The sequence below is a fragment of the Prionailurus viverrinus genome, chromosome A1 (genome assembly GCF_022837055.1).
Source record: "Prionailurus viverrinus isolate Anna chromosome A1, UM_Priviv_1.0, whole genome shotgun sequence".
In the NCBI taxonomy this organism is placed as follows: domain Eukaryota; kingdom Metazoa; phylum Chordata; class Mammalia; order Carnivora; family Felidae; genus Prionailurus; species Prionailurus viverrinus.
The window spans coordinates 210,899,426-210,913,808 of NC_062561.1; the positions used below are offsets into that span (position 1 = coordinate 210,899,426).

Genomic DNA, 14,383 nt, shown 5'->3' on the forward strand with positions numbered 1-14,383 from the left:
TTGGAGGGAACCTGTATTTTTTTAACCTGTGGTGTTTCCCTACTGGTGTGTTTCATTAAGTACAAATTCTTCTATTGGGCTTGAAGGACCCACAGCCAGTTTTTACCTTCCCTCTTTTCCCATCATACTCTCACGGGTCCAGTGGTTCCCAGAGTGTGGTCCCTGGATCAGGAGCATCAGCATCACTTAGATGTTAGAAATACGAATTCTCAGGCCCCCATTCCAGACCTGCTGAGATCAGAAGCTCTGGGATGGGGCTCAGCAAAGAGTGCTTTAAGTCCCCTAGGTGATTCTGAATCATGCTAAAGTTTGAGAACTAACACACTCACCTGTCCTCATTGTAGCTGCTATTAATTTCCCTTGCCATTTAAGCCAGTGTTTGTGCTAGTGGTTCCTAGGCTTTTCTGCATCCTGAAATCACCTTGTCATCTTAAAAAATACTAATCCCCAGATAATCTGATTTTATTGCTGTGTGGTGTGGCGTGGCAGTGGGGATTTTTAAATGCTTCTCAGGTGATTCTAATGTGCAGCAGAGTTTATCAACCACTGGTGCATGCCTTTGCCTTTCACCTAGTCAGCCTTTCTATGGAATTCTCCATTCTTCATCTGTTTGCTATTCTTTGCTTTTTTTTCCTACTGAAAACCTGGTCACAACACACTCATTTTAGGACTTCTTTAATTATCCTCATTTCATCCCATCAGATCACTACTTTATGGTCCCCGGGATGTTTATGTAAACTGCTTTATTGATAGTCCCAAGTCTCATTATGATTTTATATTTCCAGTTGACAGCTTCTTGAAAGCAGGGAGCTATTCTTTTCTTCCTTTAAAAAGAATCTCTCCCAGCTTTGCTTCCTGCTCAGCATTCATGGGTCTGACAGATAGTAAGACAAAAGTATGACTGTTGTGGGAGTGCTTGGGTGTGGCTCAGCTGACTTAGCCAACTTTGGCTCAGGTCATGATCTCACAGCTCTGTGAGTTTGAGCCCCATGTCATACTCTGTGCTGACAGCTCAGAGCCTGGAGCCTGCTTTAGATTCTGTGTCTCCATCTTTTTCTGCCCCTCTCCTGCTCATGCTCTGATTCTATCTCTCAAAAATAAACAAACAAACAAACACTAAAAGTATGACTGTTGTGAAATACTCAGATGATTGTTGTTGATTCTTTGGATTGTTTTCATTATATTTTAAAATGTTTAAATTTTATTTTATTCTAGCTGCAACAGATCAACTTCATGAGCCTAATGCAAATAGTAGGATCATCCTTTGCCAACCTCCCAGATATACATCAACTTCTACAGCAGTCTCAGCCTGTTCGTTTGGTGGGAAGCCAAGTATCAAACCCCACAAGAGGGAGTAGTGATGTTGATGACACCAGTAGAAATTTTAAGGAGAAATCTTTTATTAAGCCACAGTCCATGGGAGAGTATACCAGAGAGCCTGGTGAGAAGAGTCCACACTGCCATAAAGGAATTGTGCAGGATGATCAAAATAGTAATGGAAATGTGCAGGTAATACATTTAAAAATATCACTAAAAATGGTTCTAGTAGCTCAGTTGTTGGCTTTTTGTGATTTGAGCAAATAACTTTTTAGCACTTATTACATTCCGCCCCCTTCAAAACACTTTGAACATCATTAACAAAATAAGACGTTTGTAATATATTCTAAACTTACATAATAGCTTTTTTCTCTTCTAGAATATACCACATGGGAGTATTCCTTTATGTGAGTCAGAAGGCCCACCTCAGAATACAGGATTAACTCCAGCATCTCAAAGCTTACCAACTCCTGCACTGTCTTCAGCTCCTGCTGGAAGTACTGCCCTCTACCTTTTGTCCCCATCTTCTGCCATTCTGAAGACACCTAGACTAATCCCAGCTGCAAAAACCTTCAGGCCTGGTGATGGTTTTCCTTTGCTTCAGTTTCAGCCTAAGCATGAATTTAAGCCCCTTTCCTTCCATACAGGAAGAGCCCCACAAGTTCCCTTCAGGCCCCCGCCACAGCCCAGAGAGGCTTGGGGATTATCTGATTCCTTCCAGCCTCCATTGCTACGGAAAGCAATGCACATGACTTCAGTGCCCCATCTGAATTTGAGCCAGTATAATACTGAAGCCACAAAAAAAGCAATGGAGCAGAAGAAATGGGCAGAATCTGTAATTACAGAAATCCCTAAGCGTGTGAACGTGGATCAGTGTGTTGGACATGAAAATTTGACATCTCAACAGGACTCTTCAGTGTTTATAAAACCAGAAAAACTACTTGATGTTAAGCCAGGGTCCCTTGAAATATGGCCTCAGAATTCTTTCGGACTTCCATTATTGCACCTGCAACTTAAGCCTCCTTATATATTTTCCTCTGCCTCAACAGCATCAGTAACAATTCCCTCAATACCTATGAGAACTGTAGCAGAAGAAAGAAAATACCCAAGGCTTTCATTACTTCATTCGTGCCTATCCCCGGAAAATACGGTAATGATTGTGGCAGAGTGATGCAAAAGCAGTCCTGCATTTTTCATACCATAAATCCTATACGTGCAATTACACTACATTCCTTTTTTTTTTTTTTAATTTTTAAATTTTATTTAAATCCAAGTTAACATATAGTGTAGTAATGATTTCAGGAGTAGAATTTAGTGATTCATCACTTACATGTGACACCCAGTGCTCATCCCAACAAGTGTCCTTAATGCCCCTTGTCCATTTAGCCCATCCCCCCACCCAACACCTCAGTTTGTTCTCTGTATTGAAGAGTCTCTTGTGGCTTTCCACATTTCTTTTTTAAAAATAATGCTTCTAAAAATTTTTAAATAAAACTAATGCTTCTGTTATTGGAAATAACATAAAAATCCAGTTTAAAATGGTAATTAGGTATTTTAAAGCTTTTGGATCTGTCTTGTATACCAATACCAGAATTTGTCAGACTTTTTCATAGGTATTTCTTCTGCTCAGACAAGAAATAAGTAAAATAAAATGATCGGTATTCTTGTTCATATGGGTAAAGTTGTGTGTGTGTGTGTGTGTGTGTGTGTGTGTGTGTGTGTGTGTGTAGAGAAAGGGAGAGCACACGTACAAGTGTGCACACATATATTATTTAACATTCCTAGTAATTGTGATATGATTGCCTTCAAATCTGTTACAGTTTAAAATTGTTAAATAGACCCAGGCCTGTAAGTAGTTGTACATAATGGTGTATTTTTAAAGTAGTTAAGAGGTTGAATGTTTATAAACCCACAAAATCCCCTTTAAAGTTGTAAGCTTTAGTTTATGAAATTCAAATTGTTTACACTCTAATTTTTTAAGTCAGTAGTACTGTCTTAGGAAGGTAATTGAAATTCTCTGGTACACTTTTAATTTTAATATTTGAAGATAGTACTGGGAAAAGAAATGGTCACTCTTTAGAAGTACTTATCATGCCGCCTTTTTTTCTGAACATATTATGAACAAAAAGGATTAAAGGTACAGAAAAGTAGACATTTTGAGGGGGATTTAAAGAAATTTTTTTTTATTAGAACAGTGTAATGAACCAAGTTCTATCATCTGACATCAATATTTGTCAACACACTGTTAATCTATCCCATCCATAACCTCTACTTGTCTGTATCCTCCCTGTTCCAAAGAATTTTAAGTCAAATGATAGACATTATGTATTTTATTTATAAGATTTTTAACATAGAATAGAAATTAAGGAGGTGAGGACTTCCAGCTTAGCTTCTGAAGTAGGAGGACCCAGCTGGAATTTCTAGCACTCTAAACTTATTTATTCTTTAAGCTCTAGTTACTCGTTTTACAAGTCCAAATCAATTTGTTATCTTTGACATGTTCTGTCTCTCACATTTTAATTTAAACAAAGGTTTTTCTCAAAAATTTTTAATGTATTACATAATTGAGGTTTATAACTTTAAATTATTATGCTTTATTTCTTATAGTTCAAAAACCCACAACTTATTCCCCTTGAGAACCTCATTGCATTCAAACAAAGCCAAGAGAAACTAGCACCTAATTTATTTGAACAAGGCGATTTTGGACACCTTCGGCTTCTAAAGGTCAAAATAGAACCATCTGAAGCAAGACAAGGAAAGGACAGTAAAAAAAGGCAAGTTTTAAGTGGAATTTTATTTGAGACTGTCACTTATCTGCAAATTTATTATTAGTTGAAAAAATATAGTTAGAAAAGTGAAAGTTATCTGGTTCAACCTCCCAGCCTGTACACAATTGAATATTCTATTTTCATATCAAGTGTCATGCATTTGAACACGTCTTGTGATGAGGAAAATTCCTATATTGTGACAGATAAATACTGTTATTTTTTCCATTTTATTAAGGAATTCCTTACTGGATTTCTTTTTTTTTTTTTTTTTTAATGTTTTTAACGTTTATTTATTATTGAAAGATAGAGTCAGAGTGTGAGCAGGGGAGGGGCAGAGGGAGAGGGAGACACAGAATCTGAAGCAGGCTCCAGGCTCTGAGCTGTCAGCACAGAGCCCGACACGGGGCTCGAACTCACAAACCACGAGATCATGACCTGAGCTGAAGTCGGAGCCTTAACTGACTGAGCCACCCAGGCGCCCCCTTACTGGATTTCTTAGGCCAGAAGATTCTTTTACATTTTTCTGTAACATTATGAGCAGTTTTATTTTGTAGGATAAACATTTGGCATCTCATGCAATATTCCATGTACTAATACACTGAAGTAATATTGTTATTCATCTTACCATATCCTCCAGATTCTTACATAAGGAGCAGGGGGGTAAGTGATGTGACTTGTTTCAGGACACTAAGAAACATGCATGTAAAAAAGCAAGGCTGTGACTTCTAATAAAGAACCTTTATAATGTTTTATTCATAATGGGTATTCAAAAATGTATTGACTGGTAGGTTATTACTGAGTCCAGAAAATATTTTTAAAATTTCACATTTATCAGACCCTAAAATCTGATACCAGTGCCCTTTTTCCAGAAATAGTTCCTTCCTTCCATCTTTTTCAGGTATTCCCTTTTCAAAGTAAGTCTTCTTCTTGACTTTTTGGGCCTTCTTTCCTCCTTGCTGGGATTTCAAGGTCACTTAAGTGTGCTTAACTTCTTCAAAAGGGTCAGTGGAAGTATCCCATAGGGCTTCTGAGGTCAGCTTAGAGTCTGCAGAAAAGAGAGTTTGAAAATTACCTAAAAGGTATGCCTCTGACCTGAGATTCCAGAAAAAGTTCAGTAGTTGAGGAACTAGAAACAGCTTTCGTGTGCCCCTGACATTTGCTTATATTTGCTTGTGTTCTAGCAGAGTATCCTGCTAATTTAATTATATACCATTGAAAATAATTTATTGACATAATTTTGATAACTGTCTCCCTGTATAGCATGATATAAGTAAAAAAACTGATGTTACTAAAATAGTAAAAACATATTTTATGCTATTTAACAGACAAAGACGACGAGCTGAGAAAGAGCTGCAAGAAAAAATATCAGAGAAGATAAGGAGAAAACCAAGTGTGGCTTTCCAACCAGAGAGTTCCATTGTTAATGATAATGATTCAGAAATAGTTATGAAATCCAAGGTACAGAAAAACTGCTATACATTCTTCCCTGCTTTGCGTGTACACAGAGTTTGGAATGTCTCTGTGGTTTATCTAGTCTTCTGATTGCCGAAGCTTCTGATTGTGACTAGGAGAATCTTTACATCATTTAAGATGTGAAGCAGATATATAAACCTTGCTGCATCCCTTCATGGAACAGTGGACATACAGTTGCAAATGTGAAAAGCAAGTTGGTGGTAAATCAAAAACTATAGTGTAGAGCATCTGCCGGTGTGACTTTCTTATATTTAATCACTCCTTGCTTTTTTCTCTGATCTCTTAATGCATACCATATATGTTCTTTGGGTTGCTCCTAATACAGTTTAATCTCTTTTAGATGCCTCCAGCATTTCCCACACATAGGTTTGTTATGTAACCTATATATTTAAGTCAGATCTTTTCAAACATTCCTTCTAACTTTGATGACTGTTTACTTATTTTTGCAACAAATTAAATAAACATGAACAGTTTTGTTTATAAGGATTTTTTAAAAGCACACTTCACTAAGTCCTCAAGAGCATGTGGGGAGGCACTTAGTAAAAATGTTGACTTCCTGAGCAGTTTTGATACGGTGGGTTACTATTTGAGTGTTAAAACTGCTCTGTAGTAGAGAACATTGCCGTTTAGTAACTGCATTAAATTAGTAATGTTCTTTTTTATTGTTTGACTTGTGAGTTTTGTGAACTCCTTCGTAGAGTTACTTTGATAGAGTAAATAAATATTTCTAGGATAGGTTTCAAATCTATACCTAAAAATTCAACAATTCTCTTAGCTATTGAATGTTTGCTTCCCCCCACCCCCGCTGCCCCCCAAATAATGAATGTCTTTGAGTTACAAGATTGATCATTTGGGGATTCATTTAGGAGCAACAAGAACATGGTGGTTCCCAGCCTTTGGATGATTTTGACATTCCTTTTGGTATGTATAAGCATGATTAATGTAGTATCTCAGTTCAAAGTTAAAATCAGCTTTCTAGAATTGTGTATAAAAATGAGACAATTATTTTCAGTTTATCTTTGACAAGATTGAGTGTGTGTGTGTGTGTGTGTGTGTGTGTGTGTGCGCGCGCGCGCGCGTTGTGTTTTGATGTGTTATCCGGTAGAGCACTGGTTGACAAACTATGGCCCACAGGCCAGATCCAGACCATGCCTGTTTTGTAAATCAAGTTTTATTGAAACACAGCCATGCCTATTTATTTACACATTGTGACAAATTTTGCACTGCAGCAAGGTTCACTTGTTGCAAGAAGAGCCACATAGAATGCAAAGCCGAAATATTTATTATCTTGCCCTTTACGGAAAAAACTTGCGATCTCTACCGTATAGCAGTGCAATTAATTAGAATCTCAAATAAGATACTGATATATAAGGCCGAAAAGGAAATTATGGAAGAACATGCCTGTCGAATTCCTCATAGAAAATACATGCACATTAAAGTAAGGAATCAGTTCAGAAAAGAGTACTTGCTTAGAAGATAGTAAATTCTCTTCTTTCTTTAGTTGGTCAGTTTACTTCTTGCCACCAAATGCATGTATTCCCCAGGGCTTTCTCCTTAGTAATTTTCATACACACAAACGGTCACTCTCAGGACTTCAGCTACACTCAAATGATACTCAAAGACACATCTACCCTCCCTCATCTTTCTTTTCTACTTTCACCTTAAACTTAACATGTCCAAATTTTAAACTGGCATCTTGCCAGTAGTGATGTCACCATTCACTTGATCGGTGAAGATTTTTACCTTGAAAGTCACCCTTGGTTTACCCCTCACCTTTGTTGTCCCACTCCTTCACTCAGTCCTTGATGTGGTCCTCCCTCTCTTTGTTGATATCACTGCCCTGCATCAAGCCTTTGCGTGCCTAAACCAAGCAGTTTTTTTTTCCTAACTGACCTGCTTGCTTAGCTTGCTAATCCATTTAGCATTCTTTCCCACTCACTTGTCTTTTTTTTTTTTTTTTTAAATTTTTTTTTTCAACGTTTATTTATTTTTGGGACAGAGAGACAGAGCATGAACGGGGGAGGGACAGAGAGAGAGGGAGACACAGAATCGGAAACAGGCTCCAGGCTCTGAGCCATCAGCCCAGAGCCCGACGCGGGGCTCGAACTCACGGACCGCAAGATCGTGACCTGGCTGAAGTCGGACGCTTAACCGACTGCGCCACCCAGGCGCCCCCCCACTCACTTGTCTTAAAACCAGTTTCTTTTTCATTCTTAACAGTGGTTTGGGTTTTTTTTCTTTTCTTTTCTTTTCTTTTCTTTTCTTTCTTTCTTTCTTTCTTTCTTTCTTTCTTTCTTTCTTTCTTTCTTTCGGCATTGTGAAGGTAATACTTGTTCACTGAAGAAAATTGAGAAAATACAAATAGGAATAGGAAGAACATTAAAATCTACCCCCCCCCCCAAATCTTCCATACATTGTTAAAAAGTTTATTTATTTATTTTGAGAGAGAGAAAAAGAGAGAGAGGGGGGAGAGACAGAGAGACAGGATCCCAAGCAGGTTCCACACTGTCAGTACAAAGCCCCATATGGGACCTGAATCCACAAACTGAGATCATGACCTGAGCTGAAGTCAGACACTTAACCGACTGAACCACCCAGGTGCCTGTCTCATAATTTTTCTGTTTAGAGATAGCCAGTGTTAATATTCCCCCAGGGTTTATTTTTTGAATAAACCTTTTTTGAATAAACCTTTTTGAATAAACATTTTTTGAATGTCCTTACTCATATATATCTGTAATTACATATATACATATGTATACATTTTATTTATATATGTTTTTTATATTAGATATTCTACAATGTCATTTTAAGTTTATTTATTTTGAGAGAGAGTAAGCGCACGCAAGCAGGGGAAGAGCAGAAAGAGAGGAGAGAGAGAATCCAAATAGGCTCTGTGCTGTCAACAAAGAAACCGACATGGGGCTTGATCTCACGAACTGTGAGATCACAACCTGAGCCAAAATCAAGAGTTAGATGCTTAACCTACTGAACCACCCAGGCTCCCCTCTACAATGCCATTTTTAATGGCATAGTATTCCCATGGATGTGTGTTGTGTGTATTTCAAACAACAATAATTCTCTACTTCTCTGACACCAGCTGGTGTCCTATAATTCACGTCAAGTCTGACAATAACCCAGAGTTAACACAGATGTCACAGATTAGTGGCTCAGTCCCAAAAGACTGACCAATTCAAGCTATCAGCTACAAACAGGTCCCTGTACACCTGCATTTTTGTCCAGGCAACTACAAATTCAGGTATTGCCATGACTCACCCTCCAAGTTTACTAATTTGCTACAGTGATTCAGGAACTTAAAGAAATGCTTTACTTAAGGATTACAGATTTATTATAAAGGATACAATTCAGGAATAGCCAAATGGAAGAGATGCATAAAGGAAGGTATGGGGACTGAAGGCACAGAGCTTCCATATCCTCCCTGGATATACCACTCTTCCAGCACATCCCCTTGCTCATCAATCCAGAAGCCCCCTTAGCCTCATTGTTTCAGGATTTTTATTGAAGTTTCATTGTAAAGGCATGATTGATTACATCATTAACCATTGGTGATTGAACTACATCTCCAGCTGCTCTCCCCTCCCCAGAGGTAGGGGTGCGGTGGGGTTGAGTATAGTTCTAACCCTCTAACCATGTGCTTCGGCCCTTTAGTGACCAGCACCTATCCTGAAGCTATCTAGGGGCCTAACAAGAGTCACTTCATTAGCATAAACTCAGATATAACGACAGACACTCCTATTACTCAAGAAATTCCAAAGACTTAAGGAACTTCATGCTTAGAACCAAGGATGAAGACTATGTGTGTGTGTGTGTGTGTGTGTGTGTGTGTGTGTGTGTGTGTGTATTAAGTGGGCTCCGCACCTAGCACGGAGCCCAATGTGGGGCTTGAACTCATGACCCTGAGATCAAGACCTGAGCTGATATCAAGAGTCAGGACGCTTAACCAACTGAGCCACCCAGGTGCCCCTATATGTATGTTTATTATACTACCATGTGCCATAATTGATAATCTCTTATTCTTTTTTTTTCTTAATTTTTTTTTAATGTTTATTTTTGAGAGACAGAGAGAGAGTGTGAGCAGGGGAGGGGCAGAGGAAGAGGGAGATACAGAATCTGAAGCACACTCCAGGCTCCAAGCTATCAGCACAGAGCCTGACCTGGGGCTCGAATTTACAGGCTATGAGATATGACCTGAGCTGAAGTCGGTGGCTTAACTGACTGAGCCACCCAGACACACTGATAATCTCTTATTCTACTTTGTCTTCCTGGATGATCTCCCAGGAAAATCCACATCTAAACCCAAACTCCGATAATAGAGTTTGGATTTTGATTCTGCTTGCTGCTGAACTTCTCCACTTAGGTGGAAATTAACTCAAGTGCAGCATATACAGTCTCAACTTGTTATCCCTCGCCACCAACTGGTTTGTTCTCCTAATTCTCCATCTTCATTTGTGTCACTACCAACTCAACCCCAAAACATTGGCTATCTGAATTCCGTCTTCCCTTGCCTTCTCATCCAGTCAATGAGCAGGTCTTCCCTATTTTACTTCCTTCTTTTTAAGTTTATTTTTATTTATTTTGAGAGAGAGACAGAGAGAGAGCAAGCAGGGGAGGGGCAGAAAGAGAGGGAGACAGAATATCAAGCTGACCACACAGAGCCCGATTTGGGGCTCAAATATACAAACTGTGAGATCATGACCTGAGCTGCGGTCAAGAGTTGGATGCTTAACTGACTGAGCCACCCAGGTGCCCCTTTACCTCCTTTGTAATTTGTAAATGTGTCCTCTGGCCCCCACTCCTCACCATTGCTAGAGGTTCTTATTTGAACTATTGCAGTGCCTTCATCTATCTGATTGTCTTCACTTTTATCCACTCCAATCTACGGTCCACGCACTGGCTGGGGTGGTTTTTCTAGAAAATCAATCTGACCATATCATTTTCTTGCATAACATTTTCTACTAGATCCTCATCAGCCAGAAGAACATCTAGGTTTCTAGACTAGACATACAGAATCCTCCACAGTTTTGGTTTTGAATTCACTGAGCTGCCTTTGAGAGTTAATGTAGGCACCACCTCATTCAAAACGTCCATATTAGGGGCGCCTCGGTGGCTCAGTCAGTTAAGCTTCAGACTTTGGGTCAGGTCATGATCTCTCAGTTCATGAGTTTGAGCCCCACGTTGGGCTCTGTGGTGACAGCTCAGAGCCTGGAGCCTGCTTCGAATTCTGTGTGTCTCTCTCTGTCCCTCCTTCCCCACTCATGCTCTGTCTCTCAAAAATAAATAAACATTAAAAATTTTTTTAAAAAGTCAATTTTGATAACATCTGGGCACCTCATACCTCACCTCCTTTGAGTTAGGTTCTCTGCTTTTGGATATGTTGGCTTCTCAATGATTGCTTTCAATGTTTTGTTATGTTTAAGAAATGCTACAAAATGATATTAAAACTTCAGCTGGATTGCATTTCATGGCCTGTGTAAGAAAGAAAGCTGTAGAATGTCAGGATGCAAGTACAAATACAGACCCAGGTAAAATGCTATTTTACTTTAATTTTTAAAATTCATATATTTTTTGCAACATTGCATATGCCTAAATTTTTTTCTTCAAAACAATGATTTAAAGTGAATTTTAAGTGATGTGATAGTAGTTACTCATCCCAGGTTCTTGTCTTCAACCCTGGTGTATACTTTACAAATTTTAAACTTAAAAAAAATATTTTAATGTTTATTCTTGAGACAGAGAGAGAGAGAGAGAGAGACAGAGAGAGACAGAGAGAGACAGAGCATGAACAGGGGAGGGGCAGAACGAGAGAGGGGCACAGAATCTGAAGCAGGCTCCAGGCTTTGAGCTGTCAGCACAGAGCCCGATGCAGGGCTCAACTCATGAAACTGTGAGATCATGACCTGAGCTGAAGTCAGATGCTTAACCGACTGAGCTGCCCAGGCGCCCTGACAAATTTTAAACTTTAAAATTTCACTTGAATTTATGGTAACTTAAGTAATACACAATAGAAATTTTTGCTCAAAATACCGTGGACTACATCCTAAATCAGTAGAGACAATGTTTTGAATTTGGGTTCTCTACGCCATTAATTGCCTTCACTGGGATTTCGTGCCTAAGACTGAGAGACCTGGGGCTGTGGCTGGTGAAGCTGAGTCAGGAAGAGAACTAGGTTGGATTTGCTGTGGGAAGGGCATACGTAACTATGTCCAAGAACAGAGGAAAGAAAAGTTGAAGGACCTATTATTTGGAATTTTGCCTGACAAACTTCCTCGTTAGTGTAAGTGCTCCGGCCTTTGTGCTGTCGCAATTCTTTTCTATGATATGTAGGAAACAGTTGCTCTTAACTGTGTTCAGAACCTTGCAAATGCTTTTTTAAACCTCTAATTTAAGTTATTATAAAATAATATTTATTGATATGGTTTCAAAATAATATATGATCATTATAGAATATTTGGATAATGTAGCAAGTTATGTAGAGGATGAAATTAACTGTAATCATGCCACTTAGAAGTAACATTTTGATGATTTTTCTTTCAGTCTTCTGTTGCACATTTTACATAGTTTGGTACAGTAGATAGTACAGGTGTCCTCCCTCTGTGTCTGAATTCTCATCTTCCAAATATTATTACTATCTTCCCTGAGAATTTAACCCTTTGTGGGTCCCAGTGTTTGTCTTTTACCCAGATACCTTTGGACATTCTCTACTCAGTCTCTTTAATATATTACTCAGTATTTATCTACATTATAGTTCTAACATACATAGTGTATATATATACGTATATAGTATATGCACTGTAGCATATACTTATAGTATTTATTTGTGTTATACTATATATTTACTTACATTATAGCATATACTATATGTTTGCAGTATAGCATCTGTATTCTATCAGATATGGTCAGTATTATTGCATATTGCACACAAACTAATGGATTAAATGAACATTAGTTAAGAAGTGATGTTCAAAATGCCTTATATTTAGTAATCTTTGATGGATAGTTATTTAAATGTTTAAGAAGTGTTTACTAATGTTTGGCAGTATTGGATAGGCTGGAACACCTTTTTCTCCCCCATTTAAAAAGTTTCCTGGTATTTGACTATGCAGCACATTTTTTTAGAATGGATTAGATTTGGATAACAGAAGTTACCTATATTTTGGATCCTTTGCTTTTCACTTTGATGTCTGCTTATGCCAAACATTTACGTCATGAAAAAGTACTTTGTAAACATATTCCTTCTTCCAGCTGTGTCATAAAATATTTAACTAATTCTTTAAAACTTTTTTTAATGTTTATTTATTTTTGAGAGAGACAGAGACAGAGACAGAGATTGTGAGTGGGGGAGGGGCAGAGAGAGAGGGAGACACAGAATCCGAAGCAGGTTCCAGGCTCTGAGCTGTCAGCATAGAGCCTGACACAGAGCTCCAACTCACAGACTGAGAGATCATGACCTGAGCCAAAGTTGGATGCTTAACCAACTGAGCCACCCAGATGCCCCTAACTAATTCTTTATTGTTGAATGTATTAGGTGGTTTCTTGTATTTTTCTCCTATAAATAATGCCTCAGTGAGTATCTTCTCATATATGAGAGGTTTTTCTTTTCTTTTCTTTTCTTTTTTTTTTTTTTTGTCATCATGTTGATTTAGCTCTTTTATCTTTACTCATCTGACAGGTCATGAAAATGCATCTTACTATTTAGTTTTTCTTTCTATCTGAATGAGGTTGAGCATGTAGAAGATGTTTTTTGATGCAAATGGTGAATACACACTTGGGAAACATTCTTAAAAGTTAAAGCCTTTGCGAAAGCCTTGAAGGTAGTTTGTTGCTATGTAGTCTTCTAAAGCTGGCAACCTGTTTGCTAGAAGTCTCTTATCATGCAGGTATCAGGCCCAGGGTAAATAATAATAAAATCTGAAATTATCGTTAATTTTTAAAAACTAAATTTGTAAGCTACTACCTTTAATACATGATATCTAAAAATCTGCCTTCATGTATTTAATTTTTGTTTGTTAATTTTTTTCTGTTTTTTTTCTTTTCACTTCAAATCTCCTCATTGACTACAAGATAAAAAAGCTGCTTCTCAAGAAGTTGTTTCTGAATGTTGTAAAAATGAACAAATCATTTCTTCCATATCAGGTGTGATTTTTTCTTTTTTTTTCTGCTAATAGCATTGCTACTTAAAGATTATGTTTTTGTGATGCCAAAACAAGAGTTACCACCATCCATAAAAACAAGAATAAAATCAATCAATTGAATCCATAGAGATAGAATGATAATTTAAGTATTTTCACTTTCCTTTTTTCTAGGTTTTTGGTTGTCATATGGTTTAAATTTAAGCCTTGGTACCAAGTTTCTAGTATTCAATAAAATGAGAAGTTATATTTTACATAGGAATTTTGAAAGTAATGTTCTGTTAAAAATAAGATGCTAGGGGACACCTGGGTGGCTCAGTTGGTTTAGTGTCTGACTCTTGGTTTCGGCTCAGGTCATGATTTCATGATCCTGAGAATGAGTCCCAGGTTGGGCTCTGTGCTAGGTGGGGAGTCTGTTTAAGATTTTCTCACTCCCTCTCCCTTTGCCCCACCCCTACTTGTGCTGCAGGGTCCCTAGCAAGTAAAATTAGAGTCCTACGACAGAAGGCACAGAGTTAGACCATTTGCTAACCTACTGTGACAGGCTTCTTTATTGTACTTTTGAAAAGAAGCTAGTGACTTTTGTAAAATTTCAATGTTAAACATTTTAAGGGGTAAAATTTAGCCAGGGCCTCTGTGAATATACTAGAAACTACTGAATTGTGAATTGTGCCCTTT

General features: G+C 38.0%; 1 protein-coding gene across 12 annotated transcripts in view; it reads left to right on the plus strand.

Moving 5' to 3' along the window:
- The window catches only part of CPLANE1 (ciliogenesis and planar polarity effector complex subunit 1), a 147,222-nt gene that overhangs the window by 84,568 nt on the left and 48,271 nt on the right, over nucleotides 1-14,383 (plus strand). For 10 of the 12 annotated variants that reach the window (XM_047861791.1, XM_047861755.1, XM_047861783.1 and 7 more), the window contains 7 exons: nucleotides 1,216-1,509; nucleotides 1,697-2,467; nucleotides 3,925-4,091; nucleotides 5,411-5,543; nucleotides 6,425-6,479; nucleotides 10,994-11,098; nucleotides 13,638-13,709. In XM_047861791.1, the coding sequence (XP_047717747.1) occupies nucleotides 1,216-1,509; nucleotides 1,697-2,467; nucleotides 3,925-4,091; nucleotides 5,411-5,543; nucleotides 6,425-6,479; nucleotides 10,994-11,098; nucleotides 13,638-13,709 (1,597 nt within the window). The remainder of the gene's footprint in view (nucleotides 1-1,215; nucleotides 1,510-1,696; nucleotides 2,468-3,924; nucleotides 4,092-5,410; nucleotides 5,544-6,424; nucleotides 6,480-10,993; nucleotides 11,099-13,637; nucleotides 13,710-14,383) is intronic. The other 2 variants (XM_047861730.1, XM_047861793.1) reach the window with 1 other exon arrangement.